The sequence below is a fragment of the Gorilla gorilla genome, chromosome 7, assembly GCF_029281585.2.
Source record: "Gorilla gorilla gorilla isolate KB3781 chromosome 7, NHGRI_mGorGor1-v2.1_pri, whole genome shotgun sequence".
NCBI classification, from domain to species: Eukaryota; Metazoa; Chordata; class Mammalia; order Primates; family Hominidae; genus Gorilla; species Gorilla gorilla.
The window spans coordinates 82,397,281-82,415,791 of record NC_073231.2 but is presented as its reverse complement, the minus strand read 5'-3'; the positions used below and the strand labels follow the sequence as shown (position 1 = coordinate 82,415,791).

At 37.5% G+C, this 18,511-nt stretch overlaps 1 protein-coding gene and 1 non-coding gene across 2 annotated transcripts in view; one reads left to right on the top strand and one right to left on the bottom strand.

The window, feature by feature from the left end:
• The window catches only part of ADAM9 (ADAM metallopeptidase domain 9), a 109,708-nt gene that overhangs the window by 14,110 nt on the left and 77,087 nt on the right, over nt 1-18,511 (top strand). The window contains exons 3-11 of the mRNA XM_004046912.5: nt 617-675; nt 2,924-3,002; nt 5,090-5,166; nt 6,182-6,377; nt 7,819-7,884; nt 10,619-10,690; nt 12,105-12,274; nt 14,751-14,832; nt 15,622-15,755. Of these exons, the coding sequence (XP_004046960.1) occupies nt 617-675; nt 2,924-3,002; nt 5,090-5,166; nt 6,182-6,377; nt 7,819-7,884; nt 10,619-10,690; nt 12,105-12,274; nt 14,751-14,832; nt 15,622-15,755 (935 nt within the window). The remainder of the gene's footprint in view (nt 1-616; nt 676-2,923; nt 3,003-5,089; nt 5,167-6,181; nt 6,378-7,818; nt 7,885-10,618; nt 10,691-12,104; nt 12,275-14,750; nt 14,833-15,621; nt 15,756-18,511) is intronic.
• LOC115935688 (small nucleolar RNA SNORD38) lies at nt 7,581-7,649 on the bottom strand. Its single transcript, XR_004071307.1, has one exon. It is a non-coding gene; the product is annotated as a small nucleolar RNA SNORD38 (small nucleolar RNA).

Here is an 18,511-nt window from a genome sequence, read left to right as displayed (position 1 = left end):
GCCGAGATTGTGCCACTGCATTCCAGACTGGGTGACAGAGTGAGACTCCGTCTCAAAAAAAAAAAAAAAAAAAAAAAGAGGTGCTGCTAGTTAGACTAGACTGCTTTGCCTTTGTATGATGCATCCTCGTTTCAGGGACGTTAATGTGAGGGAAAAAAGCATGTTTTAGAATTGATAAAATGAGGTAAGCCCTGTAATTCATATCATAAAAGAGTTGAATTTCTTTTTAACTTTATATAACTAGAACTAGGTATAATTTCTTGAAACCAAGAGTTTCATTTCATTTAGACAAAAGCAGGAACTATCTTGTACTGTAGGTAATTCATCGATGGACTTGAGAAGATAATCCCTGCAGTTATAGCTGAATTAGAAATGAATTTAAGAAGAGTTAGACAGACATGAGGTTATTTTCCATGATCAGTTATGAAAGGAAGGAAAGGATGGTCAGAGTATATTTTTTATTATTTAAGAATAGACACAAAGTTCTTCTATTAAATAGTTCAGCCAATACCAAATTATTTTAATTCAGGATGGAATTTCCTGCATCTTATAAATGAGATGTTGTTGAAAAGTAATTTTTAAGATGATGTTTTATTCTTTTCTCCTGTGCATTTAGGTATCTTATGTTATTCAGGCTGAAGGAAAAGAGCATATTATTCACTTGGAAAGGAACAAGTAAGACATTTAATTTATTTTGGCTTTTGAGTGATGTTTTTCCAATAGTATATTGGTTTTCTTTCTAGTTTCATATGGTTTAGTGGATCCTGAACCCTGGGATTAAGCAGATTTAGCTCTCATATTGGTGCTGCACAGTGGCAGCTGGCTGGGCAGGCAGTGACTTCTAAACAGGAAAGAAGGCAGAGACCGGAGCCAAGTACCTCCAGTTTATTCTTTTCAAATGCATCACTAAGGGAGCAAAGGCTACACATATGTGGGGGAGTTGGGGAGAAGGGGAGCCTGCAGTGACTGAATAGGGTCCAATTACTGGAAAGACTAAGGTTCCACAGGCTACTTCTATGCCTACTCACATAGACTTTAATAAAGGTAAAGGATATAATGCATCAGGACAAAGAAAGTGCAGGCAGTCATCAAGGCATGACCCCCGGAGTCCTTTCTCAGTTGCACAGATGTGCTTTGCCTCCAGATTATGAACTGCTGAGATATGTGTGAGGCATCATATTTTCTGGGGAGCCCAGGCACAAGTTTACTGAAGGTATCTTTCCTACCTCGCTGATCATGTAGCTAAAGTCAGGCTGTGTACCTAACTAAATCGGATAAAAACCTTCCATTTATTCATCTCTAGTCAATATAGACAGGCTGTCAACCATTGTGGAAGACAGTGTGGCGATTCCTCAAGGATCTAGAACTAGAAATACCATTTGACCCAGCCATCCCATTACTGGGTATGTACCCAATGGATTATAAATCATGCTGCTATAAAGACACATGCACACGTATGTTTATTGCGGCACTAGTCACAATAGCAAAGACTTGGAACCAACCCAAATGTCCAACAATGACAGACTGGATTAAGAAAATGTGGCACATACACACCATGGAATACTATGCAGCCATAAAAAAGGATGAGTTCATGTCCTTTGTAGGGACATGGATGAAGCTGGAAACCATCATTCTCAGCAAACTATCGCAAGGACAAAAAACCAAACACCACATGTTCTCACTCATAGGTGGGAATTTAACAATGAGAACACTTGGACACAGGAAGGGGAACATCACACACCAGGGCCTGTCATGGGGTGGGGGGAGTGGGGAGGGATAGCATTAGGAGATATACCTAATGTAAATGATGAGTTAATGGGTGCAGCACACCAACTTGGCACATGTATACATATGTAACAAACCTGCACGTTGTGCACATGTACCCTAGAACTTAAAGGATAATAATAATAAAAAAATATATAGACAGGCTGGTCCCGGGTGCCTCCAGGGGAGTTTTGAACTTGAAATGGCATGTTTATGAATCACTGGTTAGCACATTGCATCTCTGACTTGTCCATAAGGCCTGGAAATAAGCATACAGCTGCTCCAGTCCTGCTGCAAGAGAACCTGATCCTCATAAACATGCTTGATGCCACTGAACCTCCTTAACATGGAGTGAAGATTTGGAAATCAGGAATAATTGTTTCTTTCAACAATTGAGACAGAAATTTGCCTCCATACTTAGGAGGTTAATTCTTATTTATATAGAACTTTAAGAAAAGAGTGTAAAAAGCCATTTATTTTTCTAATGTAAATATGATATACTGTCAATAACCCAGTTTTTACTTTTCCTGTGAGCCATATCTGAAAAATTTAGGGACATTATTTATGTTGTCTTAAATTTTTTGCAACTAGCATTTTAAGACCATTACAAAATGTGTAGCTTAATATTAAATATTATTTATGAATAAGTAATGTACACTATTTCAGAGTTGTCTGTTTATGAGCTTTTTTTTTTTTCCTTTTTTTTTTTAAGAGACAAGGTCTTACTCTGTTATCCAGGGTGGAGTGCAGAGGCATGATCATAGCTCACTGCAGCCTTGAACTCCTGGGCTTAAGCAATCCTCCCACCTTAGCTTCCTGAGTAGCCGGGACTATATGTGTGTGCCACTATGCCCAGCTAATTTTTTATTTTTTGTGGTGACAGGGTCTCACCATGTTGCTTAGGCTGGTCTCAAACTCCTGGCCTCAAGTGATCCTCCTACCTCAGCCTTCCAAAATGTTGGGGTTACAGGTGTGAGCCACTGCACCCAGCTGTTTATGAGCTTTTAATTTTACAATAACACATTTTAAAATAATAATTTATCTGGTGAAAGTTGTTATTTACTCCTGCTTGTCTCCTCTAGGAATAATGCCTTATGAATAGTGTCCTTAGTTGTAGATAGATAACATATATATAAATGGTGTTTTATTTCTCTTCCAGAGACCTTTTGCCTGAAGATTTTGTGGTTTATACTTACAACAAGGAAGGGACTTTAATCACTGACCATCCCAATATACAGGTAATGTATTTTTCTCTTGATCCCATAGCAAATTTTAAAACAATTATAATTTAAAAATGAGTTCTATATAGGTACTCAGGACTGTTACATTGCACAGCCCCACAGGGTACCTTTAACATTATAACATATGGGTTATCTTGGGAAAAGTGGGTGCATTTCTATAGACTAAGCTGTACCTTACAGCTCTCCAGGTACTCAGTAGTTAAGGTTTTTTTTTAAAGACTAGGAAAATAAATCTTCTATTTAATGGTAATCCTTACTGATGAGGGAGAAAATTTGATATGTTTTGAAAATAGGAGTTTCTGATTTTTTTGTTGAAAGTTAATATCTCTAAAAGTGCACTTATTAAAACATTTTATTTGTGAGTAATATTTAGTAAAGAAAAACACTCATTTGATGTTATGTGTTCTAATGTTCTAAATTTTTTTCTGAAAATAATTGTTTCCTGAAAGAGGTGTGGTCCTCTCTGCATCAGAGAACAGAGTACTCCTGGGGACAGAGCTGGCCGGAATACCCAAAATAATTGGCAGATGTCAAATTTGGCTTTCTGTGTTTATTACTAGAGCATAAACATTTCTAGTTTTGTTTGAGTGTTTTACAGTCCTTTTTGGCAGTTAGGTATTATACATTTTTTTCTTTTGCAATGGTTTTCATGAGAAATCTTTATTCCCATTACATATGTATGTTTTATTTTTCTTCTGAACTTTGTAATACTTTGCTAGGTTGAATTGTTTCTGTTGGTTGCGCACTTTTGCAGCATTCTTCAAATAAATAGGAGGCAAAAAAATCTTTAGTTTAGATTAATTATTAGTACTTACAAAAACCAAGGAAATGCTGACTTAGGCCTATCTTCTGGTCCACTATCTGATTTCTTTATCTTAGTGTGTTGTTGGTCCATTGTTTAATAGAAAATTAGTAGAGGAGTTTGAATTTACCTTACAGCATAAACCAGATAGAAAATAACCCATCCATCCAGTCATGCATCCAATGATTACCAAGGCAGAAGGCCAAACACCACATAATTTGTGTCACTTGACAAAAGCAGTAATGTTAAAAGGCATTTTTTTCCTCGTAGAGGTTTCTTGGCATACTTTCTTCAGACATACACTGTTTGGGCTTGAGTTTTGACTCGTTATTTGCTGATGAAGCTACTTTAATCTGTTTGTGCCTTGGTATCTTTGCTTTAAAATGTAATAATAGTTACCACTTTATGGAGATACTGGGAAACTTAACTGAGTTAATACTTAGAAGGTGCTTAGAACAGTCTGACAATTTTTAACTCAACGAATATTATTATTTGTTGCTATTACTGACAGTGTATGTTCTTAAAACTGCCAAAAATCGATTTAATTATGTAGAAACTTATGTAAGTATTATCTTATATAATACTTAAGTATCGTAAGTATGATAGAGTTATGCTTTTCTGGGTGTTTGAAAAATGTCAACTAAGACAGATGGAGTCTCACTTATTTCTTGGTTATTTAATATTGTTCAGGTAGATGAAAGTGTGATTGTAGATTTGAAATACAAAATAAAACTTTGATACTGTGATTTTTTTAACATGGCCAGACTGTCATGTATTATAATGACATATACTTTTGTCCATAAAATGAAATTAAGTTTCACTGAAAAATTTACATACTTTCCCCTGGGGATTCTGTTGCTTCAGATTAAAGTTTATAAAGTATCATTAGTGTCTTCCACAGGGTCATTTTACACAAACACAGTTTTAGTGAGATGTCAACTGGCTGCTGTTTGTTGTTGGATTGACTGTGATTTAAAATGTTAAAGATGACATAATGCATCTTGTTCTGCTTCTAGGCTGAAAGGTCACTGAGGCAGAGCTGTTTGTACCTTGTACCCCCTGGAATTCTGCCTAAACATTTGTGCACTCATAGGGTGGTAGGAGATAGTCTGCAGATGGTCTAAAGAATGCCATGTGATACTGTGAGATGCCAATAATATAAATAAAAGTTTGTTATTATTAAACTTAACTTGCCTAAAGTAATTTCGTTAGCTCTGCAATTTCTGTGATGATTTTCAGCAGTGTAACAATATTTGAAGATAATACAGTATTTTTCATTTAGAATCATTGTCATTATCGGGGCTATGTGGAGGGAGTTCATAATTCATCCATTGCTCTTAGCGACTGTTTTGGACTCAGGTAAGCAATTTCCTTTGTCTTTTTTTTTCTTTCCCCTATGTCTTACCCTCTTTCCTGTTTCTGTCTCCAAATTAAATCATTTTGGGCACTTAGCAAAATTGGAATTTACTTTGATGTTACTGAACATTTTTACAGCTGTGTTTCAGATATCCTTGGCATGTTTATTTAAGAAAGTATTATAGTTGATGAGTTTTAATATGTAAAGAGGAAATATTTTTTGAGACCACTAAATCATTTTTGCTATTTAAAATAAAATATACTTTAAATTTCTGTAGCACTTTATAAAATTTTCACTTGTATTATTTAAGACTTATATTTAAGTCTCATTATGATTGTGAATAAGAGCTCATTATCTCTGTATTTAGGTGAGCAAACTGAAGTTCAGATGAATTATATTGCAATTCAAATTAAGTTATTATAGTATTAACATTACATTCCTTGAGGTCATGGCAACATGGCACTGTGCTGGTTGGTTGACTGCATGATTGCTTGAACTAAAACATATTAGTTCCATATAAGATGAATATGATTATATTCACTTAGGTACTAACACTTATTTAGTAGTTACTGTGTGCCAGGCAATATGTTCCGTGTGTTTTCTGCTTATTAAGTAATTTTGTTTTCAGAACAATCCTGTGCAGAGTGCAAACCAAGGCAGAGGTTAAATACCTCGCTGAGAGTCCTGCAGCTAGTAGAAGACATTTGGAATTCAGACTCTTGTCCTCTGGTCCGGATGCCACATTCTTAGCCACTATTTTGTAGTGCCTTCCATTTCCCGTAGATCACTCAGGGAGGTTAAGTGACTTACAGGCAGTGACGCTGATAAGTAGCTATTTGAGCTTTCAATTTAGGTCTGTCCCAGCCCTGTCTGTCTGATTCTAAAGCCTCTATTTTCTTCTCTGTATAATGCTATGCCTACTTACACATTTAAGAATTAGGACTTGAACTTAGGTTTTCTGATTCCTTGTGTATTTTCTTTTTCTTAAAATTTGTGTATGTGTAATGCAACATTCAGAGGATTGCTGCATTTAGAGAATGCGAGTTATGGGATTGAACCCCTGCAGAACAGCTCTCATTTTGAGCACATCATTTATCGAATGGATGATGTCCACAAAGAGCCTCTGAAATGTGGAGTTTCCAACAAGGATATAGAGAAAGAAACTGCAAAGGATGAAGAGGAAGAGCCTCCCAGCATGACTCAGCTACTTCGAGTAAGGAAATAACATAATTCTTCACGGCTCAGACTACCATTTTAGAAAAATCATGTATTTATTCATGAAATCAATACTATGAGTAGTGTTTTTTTTTTCTTTTCTTAATTTTGCCAGATATGTGCCAGACATTGTGATAGGTACTAGGGGATGAAAAGATGAGCAATATACAGTTCCTGCTACCAAGTTGAGTACAGTTTAGATCCTGTGGGTTTTGGAAACTAGGACTTAAATCTGCAACAATGTTCACTGTGGCCTTGACCTCTTGAGCTCAAGCAATCCTCCTGCCTCAGCATCCCAGTAGCTACTGCTACAGGTCTGTGCCACCCACCGTGCCTGGCTAATTTAAAACAACTTTTTGTAGAGATGAGGTCTCATTACATTACCCAGGCTGGTCTTGAACCCCTGGTATCAAGCAATCCTCCCGCCTCAGCTTCCCAAAGTGCTGGGATTACAGGCATAAGCCACTGCGCCCAGTGCATTAGAGTTTTTATTTAGGTACCTCTTAGACAACTCAAATGGTGATTCTTGAACCCTAGATTGGAAAAAGAGAGAGATACGGCTTTAGGAACTTAATGACTTCAGATGTGTTTCAAGGACACTCTGCTAATGACTTTAAGTGATGATAAACTATGTCTGAGTCCCTCTTTGGAGACTGCTATAGCACTTCATGATTTACTCTTGACATGCGTGTCTCTTAGACTGAAATGGTTCTAGGACTAGATCAACTTCAGCTGCAGGGATTGTACCTTTCTACATATGAGATTCTGTTGCTGCCTTGAAAGAGGCGTATTTGTAATTAAGTTATACTAGTTTATGGCATTATTTTTATTGCCTCTGCTGCTATCCACTCTTTTGACTTGGACTATTCTTTTTAACTTTAAACATTGGAAAACATTAAAATTTTTGCTTTTTCTACTTCGCATGAATTTCTGTAAAATGACAAAACTAGTCATTTTTTAAAATGGCAACCTTATTCTAACTTCTGCTCTGGGATATTAGTGGATATGTTTTCTTTATCTCTCAGCATAGTAATGGGGTTTTTCATTAAAATATGTGTGTGTTTGCATGTGTGTGTGTGTGTGTAGTTTTGATTTTAGAAAATTGGTAATTCTGCTTTGTAAACTTAAACCCATTTTATCTGTAACTAGCATTTTTCTCATATTAGTGCAGATAGCAGATAACACTTCAAAAACATTTTTTTCCCCTCAGACATAGTTTATCATCACTTAAAGTCATTAGCAGAACTGGACAAAGTTTTCATCACTAAGAAGCAGGTAACACTTCAAAAAACATATTTTTCACTTTCTTGATATAGGATATGTTAAGTAAAATAATTTTATGATGTTCTTAGCAGACATGAAATAAGTGATGAGAGATTAGGATGTGATCATAGCCTTATAACTTCCTTTTGCCTTTATGATGTTTGTGTTTTTGACAGAGAAGAAGAGCTGTCTTGCCACAGACCCGGTATGTGGAGCTGTTCATTGTCGTAGACAAGGAAAGGGTAAGATTGGTGACAATTTTTCTTCTTTTCCATGAAAAGGATATGAGAAGTGAGCATTTAATGAAGGAAATATAAACTACAGTTTGTTTGTATTGATTCTACTTAAATAATGATTTTAATACTAAAATGGGTTTTTTCCCTTAAAATTTATACCACCAGAATACCAACAGAAGCTAAATGTAGCAAATGTGACTGCCTTTAACTTAATCTTTTATTAATGATTTTTTTTTTCTTGTTCTTGCTGATGACTTGCTTATGCTGAATTTTTTGAGTGAATCTGTACTGCCTGTCAGGCTCTTGAGAACTTTTCAGATTACTTTAATGGGCTGTGGCTATAAAAGGTTTGGCTTTGTTGGCTAATAAAATTGCTTTGCTTTCTAGAATTTGAGATAACCTATATTGCACTTTAAGAGATGGAAAACCTCCAGGTCCTGGCATGCTTTAGAAGGGAATAGTATTAATTTCCGTATATAGGATCACATGAGGGCATTTTCCTTATTTATACTTAAGAAACTGAACTAAGTGCTTTGCCTTAACTAAGAGAAGTAATGTGTCCCTATTTTGACATTTACAGGATTATCAGTTTTAGAGATAATGGCTGTATAATTTATTTTCATGTTGCTTTTTTTATTGATATATAATACTTCACATATTTAGGGGGTACAGGTGAGTATTTGTTACAACAGCTGTGTAATTTAAAATAGAGAGTATTTTTAGTGTTTTGTTTGACTTTTACTTCCAACTTTGTTGTCAGTGTGAAAAAGTTATTTGTGGAAACTTACTATGATTGGCAGTTCCTTTCTTGTAAGCTGTAGAGACAGTTTTGAGGTTTTTTTTGGTTTTAAAAAAATTCCTTGTTGTATGTAGGTTGGAAAATAACAAGCCACCCCAAATAACTAATTTGGAGAAAATATTAAGAGATAGACTTGGATTTGTACATTATAGGTTCATTGCCCTCAAGTGGCAGAAGGAAAAGCACATGGAATATGAACAAGTGTGAACTCTGCCCCAAACAGTGGGCAAAAAGCTTCTGTAGAAGAATGTTTTGGACAAGTCACAAAAGTCAAGATTCAAAATGTTTTCCTTGGCTGGGCGCAGTGGCTCACGCCTGTAATCCCAGCACTTTGGGAGGCCGAGGCGGGCGGATCACGAGATCAGGAGATCGATACCATCCTGGCTAACACGGTGAAACCCCATCTCTCCTAAAAATACAAAAAATTAGCCGGGCGTGGTGGCAGGCGCCTGTGGTCCCAGAACCCGGGAGGCGGAGCTTGCAGTGAGCTGAGATGGCGCCACTGCACTGCAGCCTGGGTGACAGAGGGAGACTCCATCTCAAAAAAACAAAACAAAACAAAACAAAACACACACAAAATGTTCTTCTTCATTGCTGTCTCCAGATGTATTTGTTATATACAGATAGAAAATGGTTAAAAAAAAGGTTCAATTTCAATCAAGCCCTGTCAAATATATTAAATTAATTTTTTTTCTTGTTTAGGAGAATCATGATTAGATCCCTAACTAATAAAATCTGATATATTCTGATACTAATGCTTTTAGCATAGAGCAAAATCATAAATCCTTTTACAATTTTTCTTCTGCTAAATTGGTTATATAAAATAATGTTAAAAATAGACATTTCAGTTTAGCCAGGTGTCAAAGAAAAATTAGTCATATTTATTTGGCTTAAGATGGTTAAACTTTTATATATTTTCATCTACATATGATTTTTTAACTAGTGATTATTGGTTAATCTCTCATTTTTAATTCAGCCCAGCATTTAGAAATGGTTTATTGGTGCTGATCTGTAACCAATCTGGCTGTTTCTGTCTCAGTTCTATTTTCTGTATGTCACTTCGTTTTTCTGTCCATAAATCTTCTTACACTATGTGGCTGCACAGAGTCTCTCTGAACCTGTTCTGGTTTGGAAGCCACACAATTCTTGAACCAGTCATTCTTTGCTCAACTAAATTCTGTTAAATAAAAAAAAAAAAAGTTTATTGGTTACATCATTAGCCTAAGAGGTGAAAGGGTCAGGAAGTTCTTTAGATTGTCTTTTATTCTTTTATCTATGCATTTTAATTGCTTAAAACTCTACCTTTGTGAAATGTTTGAAAATATTTTTGCATTAAAATAAATAAAAGGAACATTAAGAAGATAATTCGTTTTAAAGTTCTACTAATTTGGATAAAATGAAGTCTTCAGTGCTCTTTCATTATTATTCACTTTACCCTTTTACCTGTTTTTCTTTTATTCCTATCACTACAATGTAACCTTTAAATTTCTTAATTTGAAATGTTGATAAACATCTAAATGCCTCAATTTTTTGTTCAGAGGAAATATTTGGATTCTTCATGGTAACAGACACATTTTTATTTTTATTTTTATTTTTTTTGAGATGGAGTTTCGCTTTTTCGCCCAGGCTGGAGTGAAATGGTGGGATCTTGGCTCACTGCAACTTCTGCCCCCACGGGTTCAAGCGATTCTCCTGCCTCAGTCTCCTGAGTAGCTGGGATTACAGGCACCCGCCACCACACCTGGCTAATTTTTGTATTTTTAGTAGAGAGAAGTTTTCGCCATGTTGGCTAGGCTGGTCTCGAACTCCTGACCTCAGGTGATCTACCTGCCTGGGCCTCTCAAAATGCTAGAATTACAGACATGAGGTACTGCACCCGGCCTTACATTTCTATTCTTAAACTACTTTGGTGATAATAATTCTCCTTCTTTGCTTTTCCAGTATGACATGATGGGAAGAAATCAGACTGCTGTGAGAGAAGAGATGATTCTCCTGGCAAACTACTTGGATAGTGTAAGTTGTATTTTCTATCAACCAGGATGATTCTGTCCTATTCTTTCAGTCTCAGAACAGAACTTAAAAATGTCTCATTTTGAGTTCTGATTTTCATAGGGCCTCAATGACTCAGTCTTTCAGAGGTCTGCTTTCTGGTTTGTTTTGTAACTGTTTTTAATGTTTAAAGGAAAGTACCAGTGTAGAAAGACTGAGAAGAGCAAGAGATTTCATATTAGCATCTACTTTATCTTCAGAGTTGCTAGGCTTAGGTGCTTTGGCATTTATGGAAAGATCTTTGAATTTTTGTCAAATGCATCTTATTTTGAATAAGGCTGCCTTCTACCCTGAAAACATGATATGACAATATTTGTGTGTGTGTGTGTGTGAGAGAGAGAGAGAGAGTGTTTGGTTTGAGATTTTGGAGTTCATCTGGTGGGAGATATTAAAGAATTAGATATATGTTCTTATAAGGTAATTTTATCTACAAAGCTGATATGAACATTAAACGTGATGATGACGATGATGATGATAGCATTCACTTGAGTACTTACAGTGTGCTAGACACTGAGCTAAGTGCTTTACATTTATTAACCCATTTACTCCTTACAGTACCCCTATGAAATTATGAGTTCCACAGTCCTTTATCTGAAACCTCTGATGTACCTATGATTAAAATTTTAGATAAGTTTAGAAAAACAGTGTGATTAACTCTGTATTATATAACACCTTCGACAGGATCTTGGGGTAGCACCTCGTAATCAGACTCATTGATATTTCTGCAGTGAAATATAGGAATATTTACATTAAATAGGTTAAATGTGGACTATGAATGGGCTTGCATTATATCAGGGCAAATTTTGGAACCAGTTTTACCAAAAACTTAATTTCCAGAGTTTGTCAGATTTTAAAATAGAAGATAATAAGGATTTCGAATCTCTGTTACTATCATTTTATGGTTGAGGAAACTGAGACTATTGAGAGGTTAAAGTTTTATTGTATTTTTTTTTATGAGATGAGTCTCGCTCTGTTGCCCAGGCTGGAGTCCAGTGGCGCAATCTCGGCTCACTGCAGACTCTGCCTCCCAGGTTCAAGCGATTCTCCTGCCTCAGCCTCCCAAGTAGCTGGGATTACAGGTGTGTACCACCACGCCCAGCTAATTTTTGTATTTCAGTAGAGATGGGATTTCACCATATTGGCCAGGTTGGTCTCCAACTCCTGATCTCCGGTGATCCAACTGCCTCGGCCTCCCGAAGTGTTAAGATTAGAGGCGTGAGCCACTGCGCCCCGCCCAAAGTCTCATTGTAGTAAAGGAAAGATTGTTTTTTTTAGGCAGGGGAGTTTTAATTTAAGTAGCCGTGTTACTTCATGTGGTTAAAAGATTTTTCTCACATTCTTTACTATATTTTATATACTTTTATTTCTTTCTTCCCAGATGTATATTATGTTAAATATTCGAATTGTGCTAGTTGGACTGGAGATTTGGACCAATGGAAACCTGATCAACATAGTTGGGGGTGCTGGTGATGTGCTGGGGAACTTCGTGCAGTGGCGGGAAAAGTTTCTTATCACACGTCGGAGACATGACAGTGCACAGCTAGTTCTGTAAGTATTTTTTTTTAAGTACTATTAATGAAATAATCAAAATAATAATTTTTGCTTATTTTCTTATATTAGAATTATATTCTCTTGAGGTTTTGGGGTATTCATTTAAATGAGGAAAACTTAGCTTGATGTGGCATTGTCATGAGACCTCTTCTGTTTTGGATTCCTGTCACCTTTCTCCCATATCCTCCTTTTTTCTTGGGTTTACATCCTCATTTGGGTATAGTGTGCTTTCTACTAGTTTTTTGTGAATGGATATATAGAAAGAAAACATTTTGACCTCCTGTGTGTCTGAAAATATGGTTTCCCAGTTTTGGAACAGAATTGAAAAATTATCTCAATTTGAGTTCTGATTACTCTAGGCCTAAGTAACTCAGTATTTCCTAGGCATGCTTTGAGTTTCTTTTGCCTTTTTTTTTTTTTTTTTTTTTTTTTGGAGACAGAGTCTCACTCTGTTGCCCAGACCAGAGTGCAGTGGCACGATCTTGGCTCACTGCAGCCTCTGCCTCCCAGGTCGAAGCAATTCTCCTGCCTCAGCCTCCCGACTAGCTGGGATTACAGGTGCCTGCCCCCACACCTGGCTAATTTTTGTAGTGTAGCAGAGACGGGGTCTCACCATGTTGGCCAGGCTGGTCTCGAACTCCTGACCTCAGGTGATCCACCCGTTTTGGCCTCCCACAGTGCTGGGATTATAGGCGTGACACTGGGTATAAAATTGTATCCGTGAAATCCTTTTTCTTCACGATTTTGAAGGCGTTGCTCTTTTGTCTTTTTTATCCCAGCATTACTATTGGGAAGTCTGAAACATTCTGATTCCTGACCTTTTGTATGTGGCCTGTTTTTCCCCCGTCACTGGAAACTTGTAGGATCTTCTCTTGGTTCCCAGGCTTCTGAATTTTCCTGATGATGTGTTTTGGTGTGGGTCTTAATTTTTAGTAAAATCGTACGCTCACACATCCTCGTGCCAGTGAGAATGCCATCTAGTTCACAAAATACCGTAAGGGGCAGGTGTCAAGCATACTCACTATGCCTTGCCCAACCACATCCACCAAACTATCTTAACCCCCTCTCTTTGTGTGGTCTCCATCTGTCCTGTTAGAGACATTTCCCAGATGCTTGATGATTTTTAGTTGTTTGTTTACAGTTGAGAATGGGGTCCCAAAAACCTTTTTGGAAGCCTTGAGTCCATGAGTGCATTTTGGGGCCTATGAGTTCGCTATAGGGTGGTTTGGCTGGAATGTTTCCTTGTCAATCTCCTTATGTCAGTACCTCTGGTCATCTTCTCCTGGCTGGTCAGATGGCCCAGAGAAGGATTTATCCATTCATTTAAAATATATTTATTGGGTGTATACCCCAGACACTGGGACATAGCAGTGAACAAAACTGGCAAAAATTCCTGCTCTCATGGAGTCCATGTTCTGGTGGAGGAGATTGGCTATACATGAGATAAATAAGTACATGTAATATGTTAACCAATGATAAGTGGTAAGGAGAAAAATAAAACGGGAGGGTAGATATAAAAGCATTGGAGGTTGTGATTAAAATTTTAGATAAAAGTTTAGAAAAACAGTGTTATTCACTGTTGAATTTTGAGGTGACATGGTCTAGCCAGGGAGATGCCTTCTGAGTAAAGACCTGAAGGAGGTGAGGGAATGAGTCTGGGTTATATTAATATTAGGGAAGAGAGGTCCAGGCAGAGGGAACAGGTGCTGAGGTACAGGTGTGTGGGGTGTGATTGGGGAGGCACACAGGGCCCATCCTGAATTCTTTTTTTTTTATTTTGGAGACAGAGTCTCATTCTATCACCCAGGCTGGAGTGCAGCGGTGCAGTCTTGGCTCACTGTGGCCTCCTCCTCCCGGGTTCAAATGATTCTTCTGCTTCAGCCTCCCGAGTTGCTAGGATTACAGATGTGCGCCACCATGGCTGGCTAATTTTCGTATTTGTTTTTTTAGTAGAGATGGGGTTTCATGATGTTGGCCAGGCTTGTCTCAAACTCCTGACCTCAGGTGATCTGCCCACCTCGGCCTCCCAAAGTACTGGGATTACAGGCATGAGCCACCACGTCTGGCCCATCCTTACTCCTCATGTTCACCCTGCTCACTGCCCTGCAGCTGCCCGTGTAAACATATTCATTTCATTCGTTATCTGTCTCTCCTCACTAAAATGTGTATTTTAATATATAATGAAATATAATAAATGTATAAATAAACCTAATGTATTTTAGGAGAGGTTTCATTTAGAAGGTAAAAAGAAACAAACTTGTCTCGGTATCCAGAAAGTGTCTTCATTTGTCTGAAAAAATTAATAAGAAGGAGATAAGGCATAAGTATATTCTGATTTTAGAATTTTTTTTTTTGCCATTTTCCTGCCATGTTTTGTAGGTTCTCCCAATCCAGTTGAGATTATTCATAAAATAAAACCAATGTGTTCCTTTTTTCCCCAAGAACATTTTTTAACTTTTACATTTTCATTTAGAAAGAAAGGTTTTGGTGGAACTGCAGGAATGGCATTTGTGGGAACAGTGTGTTCAAGGAGCCACGCAGGCGGGATTAATGTGGTACGTTGTTCTTGATGTTTAACTTTGAATGTTTGCACTGGGACAATATCAAGCATTTATTGACTGTATACTTCCTCCCCTGGTCCTTAAAACAATATTTTGGGTGTTATGAGGAACACAGTAGAAGTCGCAGATGGGTTCTTTCCCTAGAGACTGGGTCAAATTTTTAAATATGTGCTATGTGTTATTAGCTCTTTTCTTTTTTATTTTATTTTACTTTAAGTTCTGGGACACATGTGCAGAATGTCCAGGTTTGTTACATAGGTATACACGTGCCATGGTGGTTTGCTGCACCTATCAACCCGTCATCTAGGTTTTAAGCCCCGCATGCGTTAGGTATTTGTCCTAATGCTCTCCCTCCCCTTGCTCCCCACCTCCCGACAGGCCCCGGTGTGTGATGTTCCCCTCCCTGTGTCCATGTGTTCTCATTGTTCAACTCCCACTTATGAGTGTAGCTCTTTACTTTTTATGGGTGAGGAAACGTGTACTCCATTTTAGAGAATTAAATTAGAACCATTAACTTGTTTTCCTATAAACTACCATAAGTAATCTGTTGGTGCTAAAGTGGTTGACCTCTTGCTTGAAGGATCCATGTCCGTCATCAGTGTGTGATTCATGTTACTTTCTTACTAGACTGAAATGTATAAAGACTGTTGTTGGATGCTTGATTTATCACGTAGGCTGTCAACAGTGTAGTGAATAAATTTCCTTTTGTGAAAAAATAATCTGAGCAGCAAAACATTTTCTTTGCGTTCAGAAACCTAATTACTACCTTCCTGTTCTGAACAGTTTGGACAAATTACTGTGGAGACATTTGCTTCCATTGTTGCTCATGAATTGGGTCATAATCTTGGAATGAATCACGATGATGGGAGAGATTGTTCCTGTGGAGCAAAGAGCTGCATCATGAATTCAGGAGCATCGTGAGTACCTGGGTTCTTTCTTCTTCTCCTTTATTTGGTATTGTAGATCCATGTTTCTTACACTGTGAGGGATATTCATGTCTACATTGGGAAAACAGGAAATGTTATTTCCGGTTTGCTGAAATTAATTACATGACATACCAATGAGAAGTCTTTTTTTTTTTTCCGGCCTTTTAGATTTAGGGGGTACATGTGGAGTTTGTTACCTGATGTATTGCTGAAGTCTATTTTTTAATTAAATGATTCCAGAGAGCTTTAAGAAGGCAACACTTACGTAGGCACAAGTATGTAACTACACTCTTCTGTAAACCAGTTATAGACTGAAAGTATAAGAACATGGCGAAGTTTATTATCTGAATTAGAAATTAAGAGGGGGTTTCTGCTAGGTTCAGTGTGGATTGGATTACATTGAAGGACTGCATAAGAAATTTCTTCACAAACCTCTTTTTGAGAAAGTGCTGCATTGTCACTGTAGGTAGAAGAGATCCTGATATATTTCTATTAACAAACCCTGTTTTATAGAGATAAAGGTGGGAGGCAAGACAGTGAAGAGGAGAGAGAATGGTTAACATTTATTAAGCTCTTTTTATGTACAGGCACTATTGTAGCCATTTAAAACGTATCCACTCACTTACTACTCATCAGTGAAATGAGGTGCACATACTTTATCTCCATTTGCAGATGAGGAAACTGAGGTCACACATCCAAATTGCTGACTGGGATTCAAAGTCAGGAAGTCAAAGCCTGTGATCTGATCTTAGAACCCTTTCCTGTCCCAGAGCTAAAAAATAATTATAATAGAAGATCCCATGGTGGTTGGGCATCAGAAATATAGATTTCTAATGCAGATTCATTGTAATGCCAACAAGGTTCCTTCCTAATTTAGAAGGCAGGAGTCCTAAGCAGAGAGCTGAACGTAACTGTAGTTCATACGTGTGTAGATGTTGAGCCTGAGTGAAAATTAGATATGAGAGGTGGTATCTTTAACAAATACAGGACGGACATGGTGGCTCATGCCTATAATCTCAGCAATTAGGGAGGATTGCTTGAGACCAGGAGTTCAAGACCAACCTGGGCAACACGGTGAGACCCTGTCTCTAAAAAAAAAAAATAAATAAATAAAAAATAAAATATTAACTAGGTGTGTTGGTGCGTGCCTGTAGTCCCAGCTACTCAGGAGGTTGAGGCAGGAGGATCACTTGAGCCCAGGAGTTCAAGGCTGCAGTGAGCTATGATTGTGCCACTGCACTCCAGCCTGGGCAACAGAGCAAGACCCTGTTTCAAAACAAACAAACACAGATGAAGATTTCACATGGGGAATATCCGTGGCCCCAAGTGTTCATGCCGCTTCCCACCTCCCTCAGACTCCTGAAGCACTGATAGAGTAATAAAAACTTCTGTCAACCAGCCTTTCAGCTGAAGATCTGAGTGGACAAGACAATTTCAATCACATGCTAGTATAAAGGGAAGCACTCAAGCAGAATTTACAGTTTTTGAACAAATACTAGGCTCAAAAATAGATATGGAAGAGTTGAAATAGTACTTACAAAAAGCCATGCTTCATTAAAAAAAAAAAAATTAGGTACGTAGGGAACGTCATATGTTTGTAAAAGATTTCCTGTAGGAGAGGGAAGTAAATTTAGGATTTGCTTTGGCCAGCAGTGAAGTTGAGAAAGACGTGAGTTCAGGGAAACAAGAAATGAGTAATGAGCAATGAGATAAGTCATAGATTAAAATAAAAAAGAAGCATTCAGAGGTAAGGAGGGAATGTTATGAAACAGTGCCATAGTGGAATTTAATATGGTATAGGAAGCAATGAAGAGTGGACCCATACTTTATTCACCAACTTGTCAAACATTTATTGAGCACTGACCACCTGCCAGACTTTGTTCTCGGCACTTGGAATACCTCAGTGAGTTAGATTGACTCACCCTTCAAGGAGTTTACATCTGGGGGGAAGACAATCTATAAACATAAGAAAATCAATAATATAGAGTGTTAGAAGGCGAAAAGTGCTATGGGAAATAAAATAGAGCAGAATGTGGAGGATTGGGAGGACGGAGGGTGGTGAAACAACAGAACAGGCCTCAGTATGACAAAACTGGATGTTAATAACAGAAACTTGAGTGAGTTGGTATTTAAAACCACTCCCCTAAAGTCAACCCTGTGTCAAGCAGACTTACAGTATAATTAAAGTTTTTTGAGGAGAATGGTATTTTTGAATATTATATTTAAAACTTAGTGCATATTGACGTTTAAATATGAAGATAACATGATTTCAAATTTAAGGTATCCATCATTTTCCCAAGGGAAGAGCCAAAAAAGTGTTGTTGTTGGTTTTTTTTTTTTTTTTTTGGTTGACTTGAATGTGTATAAACTTGCTAGGGATACAGTAGATAGAAAGGGAGTGAACTGTTCATTACTGGATCTTGGAGAGTCTCTGTAGCCACAGGGGAGACTGACCCCATAGGAGTTGAGGTAGAGGGACACTGATAACACGAGGATACTGATAACATGAGGTAGAGGGACACTGATAACACTGATAACATGAGGTAGAGGGACACTGATAACACTGATAATAGAGAGGGTTCCAGGGGAATTATTCAGCCTTATTCTCCCAGTGACTTCTTATCTCTTGAATAGAAGTGGCCAAAGTGAGTACCTATGTCTTGTCCAGCTTAGTGGGAAAGCTTTTGATTTTTCACTGTGGAGTATGATGTTGTCTGTGGGCTTTTCATATATGGCCTTTATTATAT